Genomic DNA, 22804 nt, shown 5'->3' with positions numbered 1-22804 from the left:
ATTGCCAGGTGTGACCCAAAAAGCAAAAATAAATAAATAAATAAATAAATAACCTTTGAATTCTCCAATCTTGCTCTGTCCAGTATGGTAGGTACTTGCCACATGTGGCTATTTAAGTATACCAAAACTATGAACAATAGCAGCACCTCTGTAAACCATATTAAGTAACAATAGAATAATATTTTAATTACTTTAATTGGAAGTAAATTTTAAAATCAATTTCTTAGTCACACTAGGCTTATTTCAAGTCCTCAGCTGGTGACTAGCACAGACATGAAATGTTTTCGTCATTGCAGATGGTTCAAGCCCATTGTTACACCTCTTGGCTTCTCCTTCACCTGAGTCTCACCCTTTTGCTTGTTGTGTCTCGCTTTGACAGGATCCCTCCCTGTGTTTCAAGAACTCTGAGCTTCTGTACATGAGATTCTCCAAGAAAATAGGGGAGAAAACCCAGCCTAGAGCATCACTGGTGTTGCATCTTTTCTTTCTTTATTCTTTCCCTGGTTCAGCCCCTTCTCCTCCAAATCCCAAGTTGCCAATCAGAACTCAGGTCCTTTTCCTGCAGTTTTGGCCAGTGACCATCAGGGGTTAGCTTTAGTTACTGCAGATTACAGCTAGACTTAATCCACAGAGAGATCACTTTAAGTATTTGCATTTTCCAACATAAATTTAAAAAAGATTCTTTTCATTTGGTCTTGTCTTAAAAAGAAAACAAAATCCTTGAAGTAGTTTGACATCTTTTTAAAATAATTTCTCATTTTTTTATCTTTCATCCATGTTTTATCTGTGTATCTTGCTGGAATAAAATGCTATTTATTATTTAATATTATTTTAAATATTATATTAAATTATTAAATAATAAAATATTTTGATATTATATTTAAAATACTATTTATAATTTAATATTATTTTCAAATCACCATGGGACTATTTTTGAAAACAGAGGTTCAAAGGCCAATGGATTTGGGGCTTCAGACAGGAATCACTTGCCCTTGTCTTTGTTTCCTTTCTGACACTGTCAAACTGTCAAACACTGTCCTCCAGTTGTTCATCGATTTGCTCGAGCTGGCCCAGTAATGTCTCCCTTTTGAGACTTGTTGTTACTGTGTTTGGCATATTGAATACGTCACGGGTAGCTTGCAAGGCTTTGCCATGCGGGCGAGATACTCTCGGTAGCTTGCTGGGCTCTCTGAGAGGGGCAGAGGAATCGAACCCGGCTTGGCCAGGCTGGCTGTGCACAAGGCAAACGCCCTACAGAAGTGTGCCTTTCTGACAAAAAAGAAAAATGAAAAAAAGATCCATTATAATTAATCAGAGGTAAGCTATTTGTTTTCTTTTAGTTAAAATGTCCCCACATTGGATTGTGCTGAGAGGGCATTTCCAAGGAAGGCTGTTGTCCCTGTTCTGGGTCTCACTTCTTTGACTTAACACCCTCTTCTCTGCTGACTCCAAGAGAAAGAGGATTCCAAGGCCTGACGCTCATCTCCTCACTCCTTGGAGGAACGCTTCCCAACCACTGTGCCAACATGCATCAAGTTAGCCTTCTTTCTTCTGTTTTAGCCAAGGACTGAGTGACATAAAATTAATATTTAGACTTCACTGTGGCAACCAGTTTCAAACACCAAGGCTATCTAAACAGTCATGGACAACCTGGTACAAACATTTGGAAGTATTCCCTACCTTCTCTGGTCCTGCAAAACAGAGGAGCCATAACATGTTGAAGCAGAGCCTAGCAAGACTTTTCACCCGAGGGTTTCTGCCACTCTCTGCTTTGTTTTTAGCACCTTGTCCTGGGTTCCTTCCCTCTGGCACTTCTCCTTGGAATGTTGCCTCCCCTCACTTCTCTTGGTGGAGGCATTCTTGAATTAGAATGTGCTAAAGATCCAGCATCACGAATCAGCTAAGGAGAAAGGACAGAGTTGCTGCCCAGATGTTCCTTATTCCCTCTGTGTTCTCAATTTACCTATGAGGTTACCAATGGAAGGAGAGACCTGTGTTCCCAACTTCAAAGACCCCAAATGAACACACAGCGTCTGGGGAAGTGTTGGGAGTTTCATGCATGAAGGGGAACATCAGTTCCTTTGTGTGGCATCATGCCATCTTCTAGGTCACCTCATCCTATCTCTCCTCTTGCTCATGCTCATTATCTGCCCTTCTGTCCCTCAGTGTTGGATGAGATTTTATTGGCTTCGTTTTTTTCCCAACGCTTGGTTTCCCGCTGGCTGGAGCGATAGCACAGTGGTAGGGTGTTTGCCTTGTGCACAGCCAGCCCGACTGAGCCGGGTTCGGTTCCTCTGCTCCTCTCGGAGAGCCCAGCAAGCTACTGAGAGTATCTTGCCCGCATGGCAAAGACTGGCAAGCTACCTGTGACGTATTCAATATGCCAAACACAGTAACAAGTCTCAAAAAAATGGAGATGTTACTGGGCCCGCTCGAGCTCGAGCAAATCGTTTTTTTCCCAAAACCACGTCATCCTCCTCATTCTGTCCCTTGTCTTCATTGTCACCTGATGTGCCACTTTTCAGCTCAGTATCTCTATCAGCATTTCCAGTATAGTCTTTCTGGCTCTCTGCTGAATATTTCTCCTCATCCTCTTGTGTCCCCTCTTTATGATGATGATGGGATCAATTCCTCCAGAGACCCCTAGTCCCAGTCATCTCTGAAAAGCCTCTTCTTTTCCCACTTCCTCATCAAATCTTGCCCCTTTGATATCCTTGCCCTCATCCTCCCTTCTAGTGACAGCACCCCAAGTGCTCCACCGCTCCTGTCCCTCTTGTTTGACCTCATTCTGACCTCTTTGTTTTGTCCCTCCTTAGCTTTCCAGCACTTTTTCTCACTGCACTCACCTTCTGTGTAGGTCAAGTTCCAGCTCTGCCACCTCAGTTTCTAGGACGAACTGGTCTCTCATTCCTTGTGTTCCTCAGTATAGCTCATATGCATCCCTAGGAAGTCCTTAGTAAAAATATTAAAGGCATGAAGAACTGGTGAACATATGTTTTCCTGTGGTGTGGGAGCAAGAGCTACCTCATCTCCGTCAGAACTCCCAGGACGAGCAAGCTTTGGGACTCTCGTTGCTTTGGGCCTAGCTTCTCCAGCAGGACAGCAGTCAGCACATGAACACCTGCAGCCCTCCAGAACACATGAGAACCCAGCCATCTCACGTAAACCCAACTTCATAGTTGAGAGCCCAATGCCAGAGGTCACACAGCCTTCCTTGCTGGGCACAGAGTAGAGTATCCAGTCCAGAGCTCCTGTGTCACCCCCTAGTGCCTCAGGTCTCACCTCCCCTCTGTACACATTAGGCTAATGCTTCCTGACCATTTTCTACCTTGGCTTGTATTACAGGCCCTGAGGAGACACAGGGCTGAGCCACTGAAAAAGGACTTAACCACAGGGCACTACATTCAGTGACACCTAAATACTTTCAAAGCTGTCCCTCTGCTCCACTGACCATTTTCTGTGGGACACCTCTGTTCCCCAAAGGCACCTCAGATTTTCCTCTCTCACCTCCCGGGCCCAGACCACTCACGGGTCGCAACTCACAGTATCTGACGCCTCCTCCTGACTTACATCACACCTTTTGTTGACATTGTCATTTGCTGCTTGGACATGTCTGTGTCTAAATGTTTTGGCTGGGCTGTGAGTTTTTTGGAAGTGGGAACAGTGTCAGGTATTATATTCATATCTGTCCCTTTGCAGGGCTGCACACAGAGCTTTGTTAACACACCCTCAGTGTTCATTTTGAAGGAATAAAATGTGTGTCCGTGTCAGAAGTGAGGACCATATGGCTCCATTCGACCTGGGTTTGTTAGTGTGGTGCCCACGGCCTTTTTTTCTTTTCCCCTTTATTAGGTGACTCAACTCATTCATTTTGTCTTCTCTTTGGACTTCAGAGAAGGGCAGGTAATGCTGTTGAGAGACGTGACTAACTCCAGACTGATCCAGTCAGGTGTCTCTGCCCACCAACACCTGGTCTGGATCAGAGCGGTGTCTCTTCTCCCGACACCTGTGTGTTTACCTGTGCCTTAATCCCAGAACCATGTCTCACTTTAGAACCTTCCAGAACCTTCCAGCATGTGAATACGGTTAGCATCTAACCTGAGATTAACATACTGGGGATGTTTGTCTTCGTTTAATGCCTGAAGAATGAGTTGAATTGGATTACTGCTGCCATTGTGGGAGAAATGTTCTCTTTCTTGTGTTCTGTGACCTCCATTTTGCATCTTGCACATGGCCCTCTCTTCATTTGGCATGTTCAAAGGAGCCCCTAATGCTTGGCATTGCTGTGGGGCATGCGGAGCTGCAGAGAGTAACTCTGCTATTGAGGTGGGTACATGTGGGATCTGAAAAGCAAGTACTAACTTGGAATTATCTGTAAGAAATCTGGTTCTGTGGTGGCTTGGTTACCAACTGCCTGGCTCTCTAAAACCTCTGTGTTCGCATTGCCACTATTCACAGGTGGGACAATGTGTGAGGTGAGGTGGGCTAAAATCTGACTGGGGCTGCCCTTTGGAGAGGGACCCTCATGAGACCTAAAACCAAGTGGAGCTGTGAGGGTTTCATGGGATCTCAGGGAAGGCATTTTGTGAGTGCACAGTAGTTTTACTTGGCAAAATATGTTATTAAAGATGTGAGTTTTCAAAAAAACCGGCTTTCTCCCTTGACTAAGAAAAGCATCAGGTGGCCGCCGCCTCAGAGCTTATTTGAAAGCCAGATATGAGCTGGCGGTGATGGGACAACTGCAGTCTCATGGGAAGGGGGGTACTGGCTCATTCTTCATGCCCTACCGAGGTCACAAGTTGCCCTCCACAAGCGGCTCTCCGGCACGGCCATAACACCAGACACACAGAAACCAATCTCGTAATTATCTGGCTCTTGGCAGAAATCCCTCTAGACTTAACTAGTAAAATATCAGAAATCCAAAAGCAGACATCATATGGTTCTCACAACCAGCTGTAGAAAACAAATTATTTCACAATGCCTTTTCAGCAATTCTGATTGTTGGGGGGAAATTCTAAACAATAATGGTGCAGCTTTTGTCGAAATAATGAATGTAATCAAAGTAGAGTTAGAGTTAAGCAGAAATCATCTGTCTCACAGGCGTTGGGAGGGGTGCGAGGGGGATATATTGGGGTTCTTGGTGGTGAAAAATAAGTACTGGAGAAGGGAAAGGTGTTTGATCATTTTATGACCGAGACTTAATCTTGAAAGCTTTGTAACTTTTCCCACATTGATTCAATAAATAAATATAAGAAAAGAAAAAAAATAGAAAGAAAAGCATCAAAGTAGGAGCTAGAACCATAGGCAGCAGGTAGGGCATTTGCCTTATATGCATCTGACCCAGGTTCAATCCCAGGTCATCATATGGTTCCCTGAGCCTGCCAGGAGAGACCCCTGAGCACAGAGCCAGAAGTAAGCCCTGAGAACAGCTGGGGTGGCCCCAAAACAAAACCAAGCAAAACAAAAGAAAAAAAAGAAACAAAAAAGACAAAACAAAACTTAAAAAATAATTTGAAGATCTGAGTAGCAGAATAACAGCAGCTGAGCAACTGAGGAAAAAACTGCTAGGCTCCACGATGAGTTTCAGGAGTTCTCTAGAAAGCAACACAAGATGGAAAAATGTTGAAGGAAATGAACAGTGTAACATAGAACTATGGGATGAGCTCAAGAGGAGCAATACAAGAGTCATGGGAGTCCCTGAGGAGCAGGAAGGTGAGTCCCATTAAGAACCACTAGCTAAAGAACTCATAGGTTTGAATTTCCCAGAGTTGACCGCAGGCACCCAGAGCTAAGAGGCCCGAAGGGTCCCACTGAAAACAGACTCAAATAGAATACCTCCAAAACACATTATAATCAGAATGACACAAGCCAAAGACAGAGACAGAATATTGAAAGCAGCAAAATCAAAAAAGGAATTTACATATAAAGCAAAGCCCATATGATTAACAGCAGATCACATGAGACTCTCCAAGCCAGAAACAAATGGTGGGATTTAACTCAACAAAATGAAGACCTCACCAAGAATATCCAGCAGGACTGTCATCATATTTGAAAGAACATTTCAGAGCTTTATGGACAGGCAACTGTTTTGAGAATTCATTGCCTTGAAACTGGTTCTGCAGGAAGCATTAAAAGAGCTTCTTTAAAAGGCAAGAAAAAAGTTTTAGCACCTTGCCATTGCGTATGGTGTTGGCTGACTGTACTGATGGTTGCCCTTACTAGATTAAGAGTGGTCTGTTTATTCCTGGCTTATTAAGGATTTTTAATATGTATTGCAATAATGAATAAATATTATAACATTTATATTGAGTATTCAGGTCATTTTTTAAATATCTAATGAGATTTTTATCCACATTACTCTTTTTTTTTTTTTTGCTTTTTTTCTGGGGTCACACCCAGCGATGCACAGGGGTTACTCCTGTCCCTGCACTCAGGAGTTACTCCTGGTGGTGCTCAGGGGACCATATGGGATGCTGGGAATCAAACCCGGGTCGGCCGCGTGCAAGGCAAATACCCTATCCGCTGTGCTATCTCTCCAGCCCCCCACATTACTCTTTTTAAAACATTTTTTTAAATTGAACATCCATAAGCTAGATCATTATAAAGCTATTTATAATTGGGTTTCAGTCATACAATGATGCAGCACCCATCACTCCACCAGTGTACATTTCCCACCACCAATGTCTCCTGTTTCCCTACCATCATTCCCCAACACCCCATCCCTCCCACCCCCGGCCTCCCTCTATCGGAGGCACTTTCCTTCTTACTCTCTCTCTCCTTTTCCTTTTGTGCATTATGGTTTGCAGTACAGGTGCTAAGAGGTCATGGTGTTTGTTCAGGGCATTCAGTATTTTTATTGGGACAGTAAGACTGGAGTAGCTTTTCAATTGGGTGGCACTTCAGGGTGTGATGTGACTGCTGAGGCTTCTGGAAGTACAGCGAGGTAGGGGGAGGTAGCCCATCCTGACTTCCAAGAAAGCCTGGAGATTTCAGTTACAAAACCCGCATACCTGAATTTTCAGCAGATTACATCTTGGTGAAGTCCATCCTGAAACAGAGAAGTACAGTCAGGCCGGGGGTATAACAGCAATTTTGGATTGTGGAAGCAAACAGCTGCTGGGGGCTCTTCATGGGTGGGCACCAGGCCAACCCGCCTCCCCCCCCTCTGATTTACCCCAGTCTATTCAGCCATTCGTGAATCTGAGATTAATTGCGGGTTTTGATCTCTTTTGAGATTTATTTATGGGCCTCTGAAGTAAGACCAGTAGTAAAGCTTACATGGTAGCACTGGAGTTGTTTCATTGGGATGACTGCCAGTGCTTCCATGAGTATTGGGAAGTAAGGGGAGGTAGCCCATCCCAACTCCGAGAAAGCCTGGAGATTTCAGTCACAGAACCCGCATACCAGAATTTTTAGCAGATTATATCTTGATGAGGTTCATCCTGAGACGGTGGGGTCAGGTAGGGGGTGTGGCAGCAGTTTTGGGCCGTGGAAGCAAGTGGCTGCCAGGGTGCTCTGCTTGGGCAAGCACCAGACATGGAGATTTTGTCTATAGAATTGAGTGTATGTGGAAGAGAATTTTGGGGCACTGGCAGAGGGCAGTGGGTTCTCTGATGCTGGGGGTGGTGCTGGGATGATGCATGCATGCAAAGTATAATGAATAGGACTGTAAATCCTCGTGCTTCAATAAAAGTGGTAAACAAATGAAAAATCATGAAAGAGTGCTGGGGCCCTTTAACAATCAAGGCCAGCCTACCGTAGGGCACACACATCAGCAGTGTCCTTTGTAGCCCACTGGAAGGAACTCTTCATAGCTGAGTATCATGAGATGGGAAAAGGAGACCTACTTGGCTGGGGCACCCATGAAAATGGATCTTCTGCCTCCATTCTGTTGTACTCTTGGCAGCTTTACTACCCACCTTGTCAGAACAAGATAGACCCAGGGTCACTGTTGCTTGCTTACATGCTGTTGTGTTGTTTCAAGAGACCCACCCAGATTCTTTCACGCACATCAAGCCAAGAGGCCAGGGGCTTTCTCAGTAGAGCCCCTGGGAATGGCTACAGCCAAAGGTGTAAAAGATAGTCCTGAGTATTTTTCTCTTTATCACCCTTTGGTTAAAACTTAGAAAACTGGACTTCTAAATGGGGTGGGGAGGGGTCTCGAGGAACTACGTCAGGTGCCAGGGATGAACCCATGTCAACCATGTACAGGGACAGTGTTTGTGCTATCACTCCAGCCCCTATTTTGAGATTTTATTTCAAGCACCTCATACCCTTCAGACTGGAGTGATAGCACAGCAGGTAAGGCATTTGCCTTGCACACGGCCGACCTGGGTTCGATTCCTCCGCCCCTCTTGGAATGCCCAGCAAGCTACCGAGAGTGTCTTGCCCGCATGGAAAAGCCTGGCAAGCTCCCTGTGATGTATTTGATATGCCAAAAACAGTAACAACAAGTCTCCAATTTGTTGTGAGAACATTACTGGTGCCCACTTGAGCAAATCGATGAACAATGGGAGGACAGTGCTACAGTGCTATTATACCCTTCATTTCTGATTGTGTTTCTGATTGTATTTCTGATTGTAGTTTTCTCATCTTCATTCTCATTCTTCTATATAACAACTACCTGTACCATCATTTCTTTGAGCTCATAAAAATCCTTAACATGGACTCACTAGAGTTATTCTGAGCATTTACAGAGCTAGTTGGTACTGGCAGAGTCATGCAGGGCAATATTCTCACTCACTGATCTTGGTGGGCTTCTGTGTGGCTTCCCCTTTGGGTTTGCTGTGACCCTGCTGTGCTGGGGGTGAATCTTTGGCATTAGCCCCACTAGGCATCTCTGAGAGATTAGATGAGATGCTGATGTTTTCCTGTCTTTCTGGTTTTCACCCAGTGACAGAAGGTGTATGAGTGTGCAATGTGAGGTGAAGTGGATAGAGCTGTTGTGTGGTTGCCTGTGTGACCATGAATACAGGATACAAACCACCACAGGAAGAAGCAAGCAGAGAGTCTGAGACATGGAGATGGGACTGCTGAGATGACAAATTGGGCTTGGAGGTTGCTAGGACCAGATGGAAGGAAGTGGATCCCGTTTTCAATTCCAAAAAAGCCCAGTCAGGAAGTTAACCTCACTTGCAAGTGGGCTGAGAAAGCAAAGGGTCTGAGATGTGAAGATGGTCCTGCTGAGATACTTGCTGAGATCCTTTTTTTTTCTTTTTTTTTTTTTTTTGAGGGTAGTGTGGCAGGGTGCACACCAGTTTGTTCAGGGCTACTCCAGGCTTAGTGCTTGCAATTGCCCCCATCAGTGCTCAGGGGACCAAGTGATACCAGGGATTGAATCCAATATGTGCTCCAACCCTCTGGCTGATCTCCCCAGTCCCACACCAGAATTCTTCGCTTATCTGATGGCTCATATTCTAAACTCAGTGCTAACTTGGGAGGAAATTGATGCAAAAAATTTTTAACAAAAACACACATGCCAAAATGTATTCACTCTTCATCAGTTTCCTTGGGAGGCCCAACATTTCTTCTGGATATTTTGAAATTGGCCCAGAAATCTTTTGAAATTGCAATCATAGCAAGATATGGGCCCTAGGAGATTTCCCAATTGGAAGAGAACGTTGTCCAACATATTATGTCCCCAGTGAAATTGCTCAGGCTGAGAAAGTCCAAACTGCCTTGGTCACAGCCCCCAGCAACAGATTTGAGATGAGATACAAATTGGCTGAACTTACTGAGATGACACTTCTTATTGTTGTTGTTGCTGCTGTTTGTTTTTTGTGTCACACCAGAGATGCTCAGGACTTATTCTTAGCTCAGGGATCACTCCTGGAGGGGCTCAGGGGACCATACGGAATGCCAGGGATCTAACCCAGGTTGGCCATGTGCAGACAAGTGTCCTACCCACTATACTCTCTCTCCAGCTCCCAAGAGATGACACTCCTTCCTTCTCAGTTTCAGTTTGTTTGTTTCAAAATTCTACCATGTGGAGTTGTTTATTGTTTTGATCCACATGACATTTGTCTCTGTCATGCGTGGCTTATATTTACAAATGCAAAAAAGAATATAGAGCACGGGCTGGGAAAACATTCAGAAGGCTGGAGAAAATGCTTCGCCTGCTGATCCTGATATTTGATCCCTGGCATTGGCACAAATCCTGGTTCTCCCCAAGCATTGCCAGGAGTAACCCCTCTCCCTTCCCCTCCCAGGACCACTTAAGAGTAATCCCTGAGCACTGCAGGGCATGTCCCACCCCTGAAAAGGAGAGAATGCTAATGAAGGCAAGTCTTTCTTCCACCCTGCCATCCACTGTGCCATCCACTAGCACAGTTGTTTTAAAAGAATCTGGAACCTATCAGTTGTCACTTTCACGAATTGAATGCATGCATTTGACCAGTTAAAACAATATAACTAGATTCCCATTGTAGCAGGCAAGACAGCAAAGACCTTATCTTGGGTACAATGAAGTGGCAACTCTTAGAGGTCACAGATACTCAGATTTCTCTTTCCCCCTGTTTCTCCTCTTCATATGCGTATGTTGTCCCAGGCTGAGTAAATGTTCTCTCTTCTGGGACTCCTGGCCTTCTAGGTGTGTGTCCTGGGGCCTCCATCCCTATGCCCTCTAACATCGTCCCATGGCCCTTCTGGACCTAACTTAAGTAACTGTCCACCAAACACTCCTCCAGGTCTTGGACCCTGTCTAATGCATCATGGTGAGGTGAGGCGGACTTCTTACTCAATAAAGTCATATTTATGAAATGAGCACTATGAGAAAAAGAAAACAGTGCTGAAAGGAGTGATATACATGGTGCCTTTTCATTAACAATATTGCAAATCACAGTGCCAGACTGTACGGCTGGTGGGTCAAGGGGGACAGAGGGGGAAATTGGGGACATTGGTGGCAGGAAATGTGCACTGGTGGAGGAATGGTTGTTAGAACATTGTATGACCGAAACCCAATCATGAACAACTTTGTAATGGTGTATCTCAGGATGATTCAATAATAAATAAATAACTACTCCTATTTATTCAGTTCCATGGTCCCTAGTGTGTATCAAGTAGAGTGGCAGATGCCCAGGCTGCAATAGCAGACAAACAATCTGGAGGGCAAGGCGGTCCTACTAATAATGCCAAGCGTGAAATAGAATTCTCTTGGGAATTCCCTTACACCAAAATAGAAGAAGACAATTATTAGGTGTGATTGGGTAAATTATTTTTTTGAAGAACCTGAGTATGGTGTTCCCATTCATTTGTATGGGGAGGTGCCTTCACATTCCCAGATCCCCCAAATAACTTATCAATCATACCAAATAGGAACAGTCTACTCTCAAAAGCCCAGGCCAGTCTGAGAGCATGTGCTGGGAGCCTGGGGAATAAAGCTGCTCTGGGAAGGGAAACTCTATCACCCTGAATCTAAAATGCTGCACCTGCTTAAGCCCCACCTGTTCCTCCACTTCATATGCCTGTATTTTCTCATGAATCACTCCCGGTATATTTCCAGTAAAATGAGCACATGCTCCTTTTCACTGGAAGCTATTATTCCTCTGAAAAGGCTCATCTTTTCCTGCTTTATTTTGGTGTGTGAACTCTTCGATGTGCATCGAAAGGAATGTAGAAGCACAGTAAAGTGGTTTGTGTCTCTCTAATTTCACTTCTTCAGCCTCTGAGTCACTGTCCAACTCAGCTCATCACTTCTGACAACACATTTATCACCCTCTGTGCCTTCTGGGACACTGGGGATTCAGGCTGTCAGCTCAGGGATATTTATCCCTACTGCAAAGTGCCCACAGTCCTTCTGCCGGTTCTGCTGTTGCCAATTTCTTGATCTTACCAGATGTCGGTGTGTCCCAGGCAACCAAATTCAGATGACCTCCTAAAATGGGGGTTTAACGGTCTGTTGGTAGAACATTCAGGGGTTTCAGTTGTCAGTTAATACCTTGCAGAAAAAACAGCTATACATACATTGTTGAGTGGGCCCAGACAATGTTGTCGAGGCAACAGCTATTGTAAGACCCACCCCAGATTGAGAGATGAGAAACTATGTCCTGGAATGGATGAAAATCATTTATAAGGAGGAAGTGGGTGCTGTGATTCCTCTGATTGCTGTACCCAGATTCTCCAGACCTCTGGAGTGGGTGAGTGACATTGAAGCTCAGGGAAGGGGGCTGGGTGCTGGACTGGGGAGACAGTACAGAGGTAAGGTACTTACCTTGCATGTGGCTGATCCCACTTTGGTCCCTCTGGCAGTGTATAGGATCCCCCAAGCACCACCAAGAGTGATCCCTGAACACTGAGTCAGGTGGATCCCTGAGAACCAATGGGTGCATGCACCGGCACCTCCCCCCACCCCACCCCAATAAAACAAAACCAAACAAGACTCTGCAAGGTATCCCTAGTGGCTCCTAGCACATGCTGGCCATTCTGTCTCAGCCAGAGGCAGAAATCAGGGGCTCAGAAGAAAGAGGAAATACTTTCATCAAAAACCCTTCCAGCACTTTAGAACCTCTCTCCTAATCTTCCATGGGCTAGAACTGCATCAGGTGAACCCCTGCAAGGGAGGCTTTGGAAATTGGTTTTTCATTTCCCATTTCAAAAATGGGATGAAAGAGGACTTTCCTTGCTTCCCTCCCTCTTCCCTCCAGTTCCCAGAGCCTCACACATACATGGCATATACGGAACCTTTCAGCCATGTCCCCTGCCCTGAAGGACTTTGAGATGGTCAGCTCGAAATATAGCCCACTGTTGTCAGACACATTTGAATTAACTTTAACTCAGTAACTCAATAACTGAGTTAACCTTAAACACTGAAGGATTTTTGAAAAACTTTTAACATGGGGATGTGACTCATTGAATTTGGAGAGTATGATATTAAAGTTTTTCCAAACTTAGGGAGTCCAGAATTATTTTCCTAAAATAGGGAACCCCATGTTGCAGACTGCCAGTAAACAATTCTTGGTTGTGCCCAGAATAAAATGAGGTTTCTCCAGAGCGCAGCCTGAGTCGCTGGGAGGACTTGGGGTTCTTAGGCAGTAAAAGGAAATGAGATTTGTCAGAGAGGCTGAAGGCCCAGAGGTGTAGCCGTGAGAGCCATATTGATATTAACGGTCCCGCCGTTTGTTTTGACGGCAACAGGGTAATTTGTTTTCAGTAACCTTGTCTCCAGGCCACTGCGACTTCCTCTGAGACAAGGCTGGGTTGGTTCTGAGCTATTATTATCCGCCTCTCTTTCCTAACCTCTGCCACTTCAATCTTCATGATGCTAGTGATATTGGAGCCCAGCTGGCTGGCTTCTGGGAGTGGACTTGAGGGCATGGCTAAAATGGGCGTGTCTGCTGACACTTTCCCGCAGAGCCCTTGCTGAGAATTTGCCAGACCTGGCACATATGCTGATGTAATTAGTACTTGATCAGTAATTTGGGCTTTGAATTGAAGAAGCCCTTCCCATCTTTTTTGGACATAACCTTGCTTATTGGTTTTCTTTCTTTCTTTCTTTCTTTCTTTCTTTCTTTCTTTCTTTCTTTCTTTCTTTCTCTCTCTCTCTCTTTCTCTCTCTCTTTCTTTCTTTCTTTCTTTCTTTCTTTCTTTCTTCCTTCCTTCCTTCCTTTTTTTCTTTCATCTCCTTCCTCCCTTCCTTTTCTCTTTTTCCTTTCCTCCTTTCTTTCTTTCCCATACCTGGTGGTGCTCAGGGCTTACTCCTGGCTCTGTGCTCAGGGGTCGCTCCTAGCAGGCTTGAGGGGCCAGATGGGGTTCTAGGGATGCAAGGCAAGAGCCCTACTGCCTACTCGCTGTCCTATCTCTCTAGACCTAAGTGATTTTTTTAGAAAGTTTAACAGCAACTTGTATGTCACAGGCAACAGGAGCAGGAACACCACCACCATCATCAGAGTTGACTTTTGGTTTTGCTCTGGGACCATATCTAGCAGTGCTTGAGAGCAAGAGATCCATGTGGGGCACCCGTGGACAAAGGAAGCCTCCATCTCTTTGAGCTATCTCCCCTGCCACAGAGCGGACATTTGTTTTTAATGCTCAGTGTACATTGGTCTTTGTGTAACTGTCTTATGGGCATAATTTCATTGAATTCTCACCACCCTCCTGCCATAGGCATGATTTTTTACAGATGAGGGTGATGAGGTGGAATAAGGTTAGAGTTTGCCAGTGACAGGACTGGCATTTGAATGTAAGTCTGACTTTAGGTGGTGTGTCTGTGTTTCGGGATCAGGTCCAGGACCTTGCTGGGAGTGGAGCTCAGAGGTCAGGCACTAGCTTTGCAACTGTGAGCCCCTGCTTCTATCCCTGTACAACAGAACAACCACAGGACAGAAGCAGGACCTTCTCCACATGAGACAGTGCTTCTGCCCCTGAGTCATGGCCCCAGCCCCACGAATGTTGATCTTAGCCTTCATTTTCTGTGGCACCCTTTCTTCGTGGTTATTTATGCATTCCCATTCTTATGTTGGGCTGGAGCGATAGCGTTTGCCTTGCACACAGCCGACCCAGGTTCGATTCCTTTGTCCCTCTCGAGGAGCCTGGCAAGCTACCGAGAGTTTCTTTCTTGCACAGCAGAGCCTCGCAAGCTCCCCATGGCATATTTGATATGCCAAAAACAGTAACAAGTCTCACAATGGAGACATTACTGATGCCTGCTCGAACAAATCGATGAACAACGAGAGGACAGTGCTACAGTGCTATTCTTATGTTGAGTCAGACATTGGACTCTGGTTTTGGTATTTTTCTAATAATATCCCACATCCTTTATTTTCCATAGGAAGCTCTTAATAAATAATGGAATGAATAAGTGAATAAAATGGAGAAGGAGGAGGAATAAGAGTGCAGTTTTTCTGAGTGTTAATCTACCATGAAATTCTTCTATTACGATGGTCAGACTCTTCCTTCTCTCCCTCTCTTTAAAATCCAGTTTTATTCTTTAGTCATGTGGTTTCTCTTTAATTCTAAGTCTCATCTAAAATTCAGCTAAGTAAATTGATCACAGCTCATTGACTGACCAAGACCAAGAGGAGAGGATTACCCTAGGCTCTGGTCCTTCTTCGTGTTCTCTGCAGAAACCACCAACCTGTCACTGCACAGTTGCGGCTGGGAAGTCCCCTGGCCCTTCCCCTCAGAGGAGCTTAGAGCACTGTTGGGAGCCTTGTGGCAACTTTCACTTTTTCATTTCTTCTTTCACACAATAGCCTCCAGACACTTCCCTGTGCAGATTTATAATTCCAGTGATATATAGTTGATGGTTTAGATCTTTTTCTGTATGGGTTGTTAGTTTCCTATTGACATGGTTTATTTACCTCTAGTAGGTTGAGAACTTGCATTCTTCAGTTTTTAATGTACCTTTGTTTTATTCCGATGTTTCTTCTATTTTCATGCTTTTTGTGTGCGCAGTTTTTTGTTTGTTTGTTTGTTTGTTTGTTTGTTTGTTTAGGTGGGGGGTGCACACACCCAGTGATGTCCAGGGGCTACTCTTGGCTTGGTGCTTGGGGATCATTCCAGGGGGTGCTGGGGATCAAATCCAGGGCTACTGCATGTGAGCCCTAGGCGCCAACCCTTTGGGCCAGATCCCTGACATTTCTCCTACCCCCGCCTGCGAAGTCCTTGGCTCCCTTCCTTGTGACAGCTCATTCTGCACTTGTAGAAGCCGGGCTTCTTCACTCAGGCCACTTCAGTGAAAAGTGGTGTTCTCTTGCTCTGTTTTCATGACTTTATTTTTTATTGAGTAAAGTGGGAAACCTTCTGTCATCTCTCCCCAACCCTCTGCCCTCTCTGAATGCCTCTTCGCCACTGGCATGGTCCTTTTTCCACACTCTTACCCCCAGTCCCAAACCCTCTGGTCAGCTGTTCTCACCCACTTGTGCTCTTGGTTGGCCTGAGTATCTGTTCTGCTTTGCTGTCCCTAGATTCTCCAGACCTCTGGGAAACCTCTTCTTCTCCTCGTCCCCTGCCACCCCATAGAGCCCCAGTGTCTCTGCATGCTTGGGTGCTCCCTTGCTCCCATCCTCAACTCATTTCTCAGTCACCCCGTCTTCCACAGGCCCTCTCCTCGGGGATTCCTCTCCCCGACCCCTGCACCGGCCTTTGCTGCCCTCCCTCTCGGACACAGTCCACTCCAGACAGCCTTCCCTCCCTCTCACACGGCTAAGCTCCTTCTTCCCTAAGCAAAAGAGCCATTTCTCCCAAGATGAATTCTCTGACTCCCTTAGAAGAGAAAATGGTTAGAGTCAGCAGGTTTTTCCCCCTTTTTTTAAAATAAAAAAAAAATAATTATTTTTCCTTCCTGACTCATTGCCCTTTGGGTATTTTTATGAAGTTCAAATGTGATGGTAGAACTGAATGTACCTTGTAAACTGTGCAGATGAGAGAATCCATAACAATATATGGAAATGTTTCATTTCCTTTAAAAAGAATGAAAGCTAAGCCGATGATGATACAGTTTTGATTTTCTGACCAGATGCATGGGCACTGGCAACTGAGAGATATAGGTCATTGGGGATTTTCATTTACCCCGTGCTGAGACACAGCACACGTACATGCTCAAGAGAAAATAAATTTGGGGGCTGGAGCGATAGCACAGTGGGTAGGGCGTTTGCCTTGCACGCGGCCAACTGGGGTTTGATTCCCAATATCCCATATAGTCCCCCAAGCACTTCCAGGAGTAATTCCTGAGTGCATGAGCCAGGAGTAACCCCTGTGAATCACTGGTTGTAACTCAAAAAAGAAAAAAAAAAAAAAGAAATTGGGTGGCTGGTATTTGCATGCTCCCTGGATCTTTCCAGGCCTCATCAGAGGGAGCCGTGGAGCCCAGGACAGTGGCTAAACCCTACATGGGCCCTGAAGTCTCCCAGGCCGTGGCTCTCCCTTTGTTTCTAGTACGCAGCCTGGTTCCTAGCCCCACTCTGGGGCTTGGTTCCCACTCGCTGGGGCCTGAGCTGCCCCCACAGGTGCCTGGTTGACGTGTGCTCCTCTGTCCACCCCAGGGACAGGGCGCCTTGTCGGAGAGACTCCGGAGCTTCAGCATGCAGGATCTCACCACCATCCGGGGAGACGGTGCTCCTGCTCCCTCAGGCCCCCCTCCATCGGGGACCGGACGAGCCGGCGGCAAACACGGCCAGCCGAAGATGTCCAGGAGTGCTTCTGAGAGCGCTGGCAGCTCAGGTAGGTACTGTTCTCTCCCCCTATGCCACCTCATGGACCTGGTTTTGGTGCTGAGAGGCCGGCCCCACCGCCTGGCTCGTGGCCCATCCTAGCATCCCGTGCTAGCCACGGGGCAGAGCAGAGCTTGGCCTGGGAGCTCTGACGGGGCCTCTAAAGGGTCCTGCCTCCTCCTCCTCCTCGTTGTCTGGGGCCTGGGCTGGGTGGGTGGAGTACTTGGACTTCCCAGAAGTTGCACGTGGGCCAGGAGCACTTCCTTTGTCCCCTTCCCCCATACCCCATGTTCCCAGGAGGGCGGCCCTCTTCAGTCTCCTCCCTACCCTTCTCCCTACTGAGGCTCCTGTAGTTCCCTTTCCTGTCCCCCACCCCAACATTCCCTTTCCATTCCCAAGCCCCCAGTCCCACATACATTCAATTACCACATGCGAGGGCCATGCTGGCGCTGAGGTGACATCGCACAGGTCTGGCTCCGTAATGCCCCACCTCTCCGGCTCTCACCCCTGGCACAGCCAGGCTGCCAGGATGACCTGTGTCAGAGTGTCAGAGCCGTGGACCTCCTGCAGGGGACTGCGGTCTGTAGTGACCCCCAGCTGCTCATCCTGATGGGCTGCAGCCACGTTTAGGACCCGTTGGCCCCACGCCCCATGGGGAAAGTGGGGGTGTGGGTTGGGGGTCAGGAGTTGGGGGAGCACTTGGTGGCAGAGGAGACATTAACCAGGGAGGGGGCTCGGTCACTCGCTAGAGTCTGAGTCTCGGTGTGCTTCCTGCCACTGAGGTTGTTCTGACATGAAAGAGGCAGTGCAGTGGCTGCCAGAGAATAACGACCCCCCCCCCAGGGGAATCGCCCCACATCAGCCCAACTCAAAGACGGTTCGCTTCAGGGGTGAGTTTCAGGGCCGTGTCCTGGGGTGGCCACAGGGCTGAGGTCCAGCCCAGGAGAGTGTGGCCCCAAGGGAAAGAGTCCCTTCATCAGGACTACTCCCTGGAACCCCAAAAAGCCAAAGGAATCACTCCCCTTTCCTAAAAGGCTGTGGAACTGCCCTCAAGGCCACCTACTGGTTCTCCTATAACCTGCTCACTCCAGGTGACTCCCAGGCCGCTGCCCTCAGATCATGCACCTGTCAGCTCTTTAGGGCCCTGGAGCATCTATAGCTCCTGCCCCTCTGGGCTCTTTCCTCATGATGTCTCTATGGGAAGGAACTGGGTCCCTTTTCACCTTGCTCAGCCATGGAATCCTGTGTCCCAGAGAGCAGGCCAGGCCCTGTGGGGTCAGGGTGCAGGCCCCATGCTGTGGGGGTCAGTGAGCAGCCCGGTCCTGTGGCCCGCATGCCAGAAGCTGCAGAAAAGCTGCTGGGAGAGAAGGTGTCCTCTTGCTCTGTGTCCTGGTGAGCTGGGGACCCACTCAGCCCTCAGATTCATTTCTGAGCCCATAGTGACACCTGGTTATGGGTCGTTGTGGGGTCCCAGTGAAACAGTCTGGGGCCAAGAAGGTGACCCCAGTGGTAGACATGTACATGTGCTCTTGCATGTGTGAGGTCCTGGGTTTGGTTCCCAGTGCCATGTGACTCTCAGCACTGCCACTCAAGACCCTGATGGCATCCCCGAACACCACAGGCTGTGTGCCACCTGAAAAACATCCTGCCATTTTTACACAAAAACCATAAGGGCCAGAGTGATAGTACAGTGAGTCGGGCACTTGCCTTGCAGCAGCTCACCCGGGTTCAATCCCTGTTACCTCAGATGGTCACTGAGCACCGCCAGGATTGATCCCTAAGCTGAGAGCTAAGAGTCAGCATTGGGCACTGGTGGGTGTGACCAAAGAACAAAACAGAAAACCCCATGTGGCAGTGCTGAGGCTCATTTGAGGCCCAGAGAACATAACTGTGGCCGTCTCGGCCTGTCTGCGGGCGATCTCACACTTCTCTGTGGAGGAGAACGGGGGTTCCCTGACAAAGGTATGTCTGGTGTCGGGGAGAGCCATCACTGGCCAGCCCTCACTCACCAAGGAGGGGACGAGTGAGGGTTGATGACTGTGTAGATCCTGCGAGCGCCACTGCACACCAGGCAGAATCCAGACCTCCTGCTGAAACCTCCCTTGGGTGGGTTTAGGGACTCAGGAGGAAAGGGGGCTCTGGTGGGCTTTCAGAGCCACAGGAGACCTTTGATGTGTCCCCAGCTCAGCACCAAGTAGAAAGGCACTGGGGGCCTTTCATTTGGGTTCAGGCCCTCTGTTCCCAGTGCAGTGAGGGTGTTCTGGCGTCAGGCCCTGCAGGTGGTGTCCATAAGCCCTGAGCAGCCCACTCTGCCTCTGGCTGTTCTTATTGTCCACTGTGTATCCGGGGGATAGAGGATGAGGTGCTGCCCAGCAGGGAGGTTGTTCTGGGGCTCCAGGAAAAGTCCTCCCAGGAAGGAGCTAAGCGCTGCCCTGAGTGTGACCTGAGGTCTGGGCTGCCCTAGCCCCTGAGTAGGAGGCCTGGGGGTCTCCTAGTAAGGGAGACCCAGCCTCCCTGCCCCCCTAGTCGGCCTGGGACACTAGGGGTCTGGGTGGGATAGGGGAAAGCACCCCAAGTCTGGGCGCTTGTCTTGACAGGGACCAGTAGATAGGACATAGCAAGGCAGACAATCCCAGCTAGTCACCACACTCAGGCTCAGGTTCGGCCTCGGAACCTTTTCCCGGATGAAACCGACATTGTGGCTTTAGATGCAAACTTTCTCCTCTGCACAGAGGCGCGGAGGCCCCCATTCAGCCTCAGTGCCTCCCGGAATCCTTCGCACACCCTGGCGGGGGCTGTTTAACAGGAAGCCACATTCAACCAGGGACTCACGTTGGAATATGGATTAATTCACGCAGATCGCATTTAACATCAGAGGCATCAGGGGCTGCAGTTGCAGGGGACACACAGAGAGAAGGCCAATGACAAAAGTACAGGAAAGAATAAGATACTATGTATCGTTTTATGTAAAAAAAATGTGGGGAAAAAAAAAAGGCTGAGCTGGAAGCTGCAGTCAGATGCCATGACTGACATGCATGGCCTCAGGTAGGGGCTCAGGAGAGAGAAGAAGCCTGGTGTTCCCTGTCGTGGGGGCTCCTGCCATATACCAAGACCAGTGGTATGTGTGGAACAGGCTCAGGGGGGCTTTGCATCATCTCACCTGACAAGCAGCACTTTGTGTGTGTGTGGGGGGGGGTGGTCAGAGGTCAGGCCGAGAGGATTTCTAGGCAGGCACACTCCAATTGTTTCCCATCGACCCCCATGTTCCTCCATCCCAAGCACTGCAGGATGCAAGAACTCCCCTCCCAGCCAGGCCAGGGCATGTTCCCAGGACCTGTTACTGACCACCTTGCCATCCCCACTCCTCATGGGGGCTGTTCCTGTGTGTAGGGAGTTTCACTGATGGTTCCCCCCACCCCCCACAGTATGCACCTGCTGCTCCACCTGCAGGACCCGGAAAGGTGAGTAAGCAGCCAGCTCATCTCAGCGTGCTGGACGCTTGCCTGGCGAGAAGGTTCTAACCATGAGCTGGCACCTGACCTTGGGGCTCCCTTTCAGCTGCACGGTCTAGGGAGAGGGGGCTGGGGGTCACTCCTCCATGCAGTGAACATGCATTAACTCAGGACAGCTCCTAAAGCCATGAGCGTGAATTCACTCTCAGAGTGAACCTAGGGATTTGAAGCTTACTAGGGTCTGTTCTGGCTCAGAGTCTCTCGAAGAAGTGTAGTCCAGGTGACGGGTAGGCTGCAGGTATCTGGAGGAGCTTCTCCTCAAGAGGGCTATCTCGTGGCTGTGGATTGAGAGCGACAGTTCTTACAGTGTGGGCTGCTCTGGGACCGTTTGAGTATCCTTACAGCACGGCAGTTGACTTTGCACAGAGCAGTGATCCAAGGGCACTTGGGGAAAAAAAAACAGGACCTTTTCTTTTACTTGTGAGCCAAATGTGTACTTATTTTCGCAGAGCTGGGGCTCAAACCCAGGGCCTCACACATGCAAGGTAAATGCTGTACTACTGAGCCACATCCCCAGTCACAGTCACTGGAACTTTCTAGAACCTCGTCTCTAAAGCAACACTCCACCATACTGCCTTGCCTCATTTGTCGGAAATCCAGCCTACACTCAAAAGAAAGGGAATGGGTGGTTAACCAAAGCATTGAGTTATTTTTAAGCCACACCTGGATCCTATTTCCTTGTGTTCTGGGTGACAGGAATATAGGACTTTCTCCAAGTCATCTGAAGCCCTGCAAATCCAGGGGGTCTGTCCTGCTGCAGCCAAGGGAGCCTTGGGCCTGCTTTGCCACTTACGAGCTGTGCAAGTGTGTGTGCATCAGCTAACCGCTCTGAGCCTCCATCTCCTCATCTTGGAATCAGATGCAGATCCACTCCCTCCCCCTCATGGCACTGTTGTTGAGATTGACATGAAAGGATTCTGGGAAGGATCATCATTACTGTAGTATTTGTTAGAGGCTGGAGACCTCAGGAAGAAGGGCTGAGCCCAGACACCCCCGATGAGAGCAGAGACTCTTGCATTTGTTTAGGATGTGTTGTGAGGTCATGGTCACCCTGTGGTTAGCTGTTTTGTTCCATTCTGACCTGTTCACTGTTTTCATCTTTTTAATTTTTTCCTTTTTGGGTCACACTCAGTGATGCACAGGGGTTATTCCTGGCTCTGCACTCAGGAATTACTCCTGGCGGTGCTCAGGTGACCATATGGGATGCCATGGATTGAACCTGGGTCGGCCGCATACAAAACAGACACTCTACACACTGTACTATCGCTCCGGCCTTTGTTTTCATCTTCTTTTTCATTTTTATTTTTTTGATGAGGGGGCACACCCTGTGGTGCTCAGGGAGTACTCCTGTCTTTGCACTCAGGGATCACTCCTGGCAGAGCTCAGTGGACCATATGGGATGCCAGGGATTGAAACCAGGTCAGTCATGTGCATGGCAAACACCCAAAATGCTCTCTATCTCTCTCTTTTTTTTTTCTTTTTTGGGTCACACCAGGCGATGCACAGGGGTCACTCCTGGCTCTGCACTCAGGAGTTACTCCTGGCGGTGCTCAGGGGACCATATGGGATGCTGGGAATCGGACCCGGGTTGGCCGCATGCAAGGCAAACGCCCTACCTGCTGTGCTATCTCTCCAGCCCTTTGTTTGTTTTTAAAATTTTTTTAGGAACAAGGCTTATTGTTTAATTATACACAAGTAACAGTCTATATTGATCTAGCTTTTTTTTTTCTTTTTGGGTCACACCCAGCGATGCACAGGGGTTACTCCTGGCTCATGCACTCAGGAATTACTCCTGGCAGTGGTCAGGGGACCATATGGGATGCTGGAATTGAACCTAGGTCGGCCTTGTGCAAGGCAAATGCCCTACCTGCTATGCTATCGCTTCGGCCCTCTAGCTAGATTCTTAACCTTAGATGCATGCAGAACAATGGGAGTTGGTGCCGAACTAACTCAGCTTCCATTTCACCCACTCTGGAAGCATTGCCTTGGCTCAGAAGGCAAAGAGGGCTTCCCTGGCCTCCAGCTGTTGGCATAGCACCTGTCATTTCCCATGTCACCAGAGCTGGAGACCTAGATTGTCCCTCCGACATGAGTGGCAAACAGGAGTACATGAAACTGTCATAAAATGTGTCCTGGGGCTGAAGC

General features: G+C 47.9%; 1 protein-coding gene across 2 annotated transcripts in view; it reads left to right on the top strand.

Annotated features, from left to right (window-relative positions):
- Nucleotides 1-22804, top strand: part of REEP1 (receptor accessory protein 1) — a 121616-nt gene that overhangs the window by 87526 nt on the left and 11286 nt on the right. Inside the window, exons 6-7 of one of the 2 annotated variants that reach the window (XM_056116423.1) lie at nt 16980-17157; nt 20573-20608. In XM_056116423.1, coding sequence (XP_055972398.1) covers nt 16980-17157; nt 20573-20608 — 214 coding nt within the window. The remainder of the gene's footprint in view (nt 1-16979; nt 17158-20572; nt 20609-22804) is intronic. The other variant, XM_056116416.1, reaches the window with a different exon arrangement.

The sequence above is a fragment of the Sorex fumeus genome, unplaced genomic scaffold, assembly GCF_029834395.1.
Source record: "Sorex fumeus unplaced genomic scaffold, SorFum_2.1 ptg000003l, whole genome shotgun sequence".
Classification (NCBI taxonomy): Eukaryota; Metazoa; Chordata; class Mammalia; order Eulipotyphla; family Soricidae; genus Sorex; species Sorex fumeus.
This window is presented reverse-complemented; position numbering and strand designations above follow the sequence as displayed.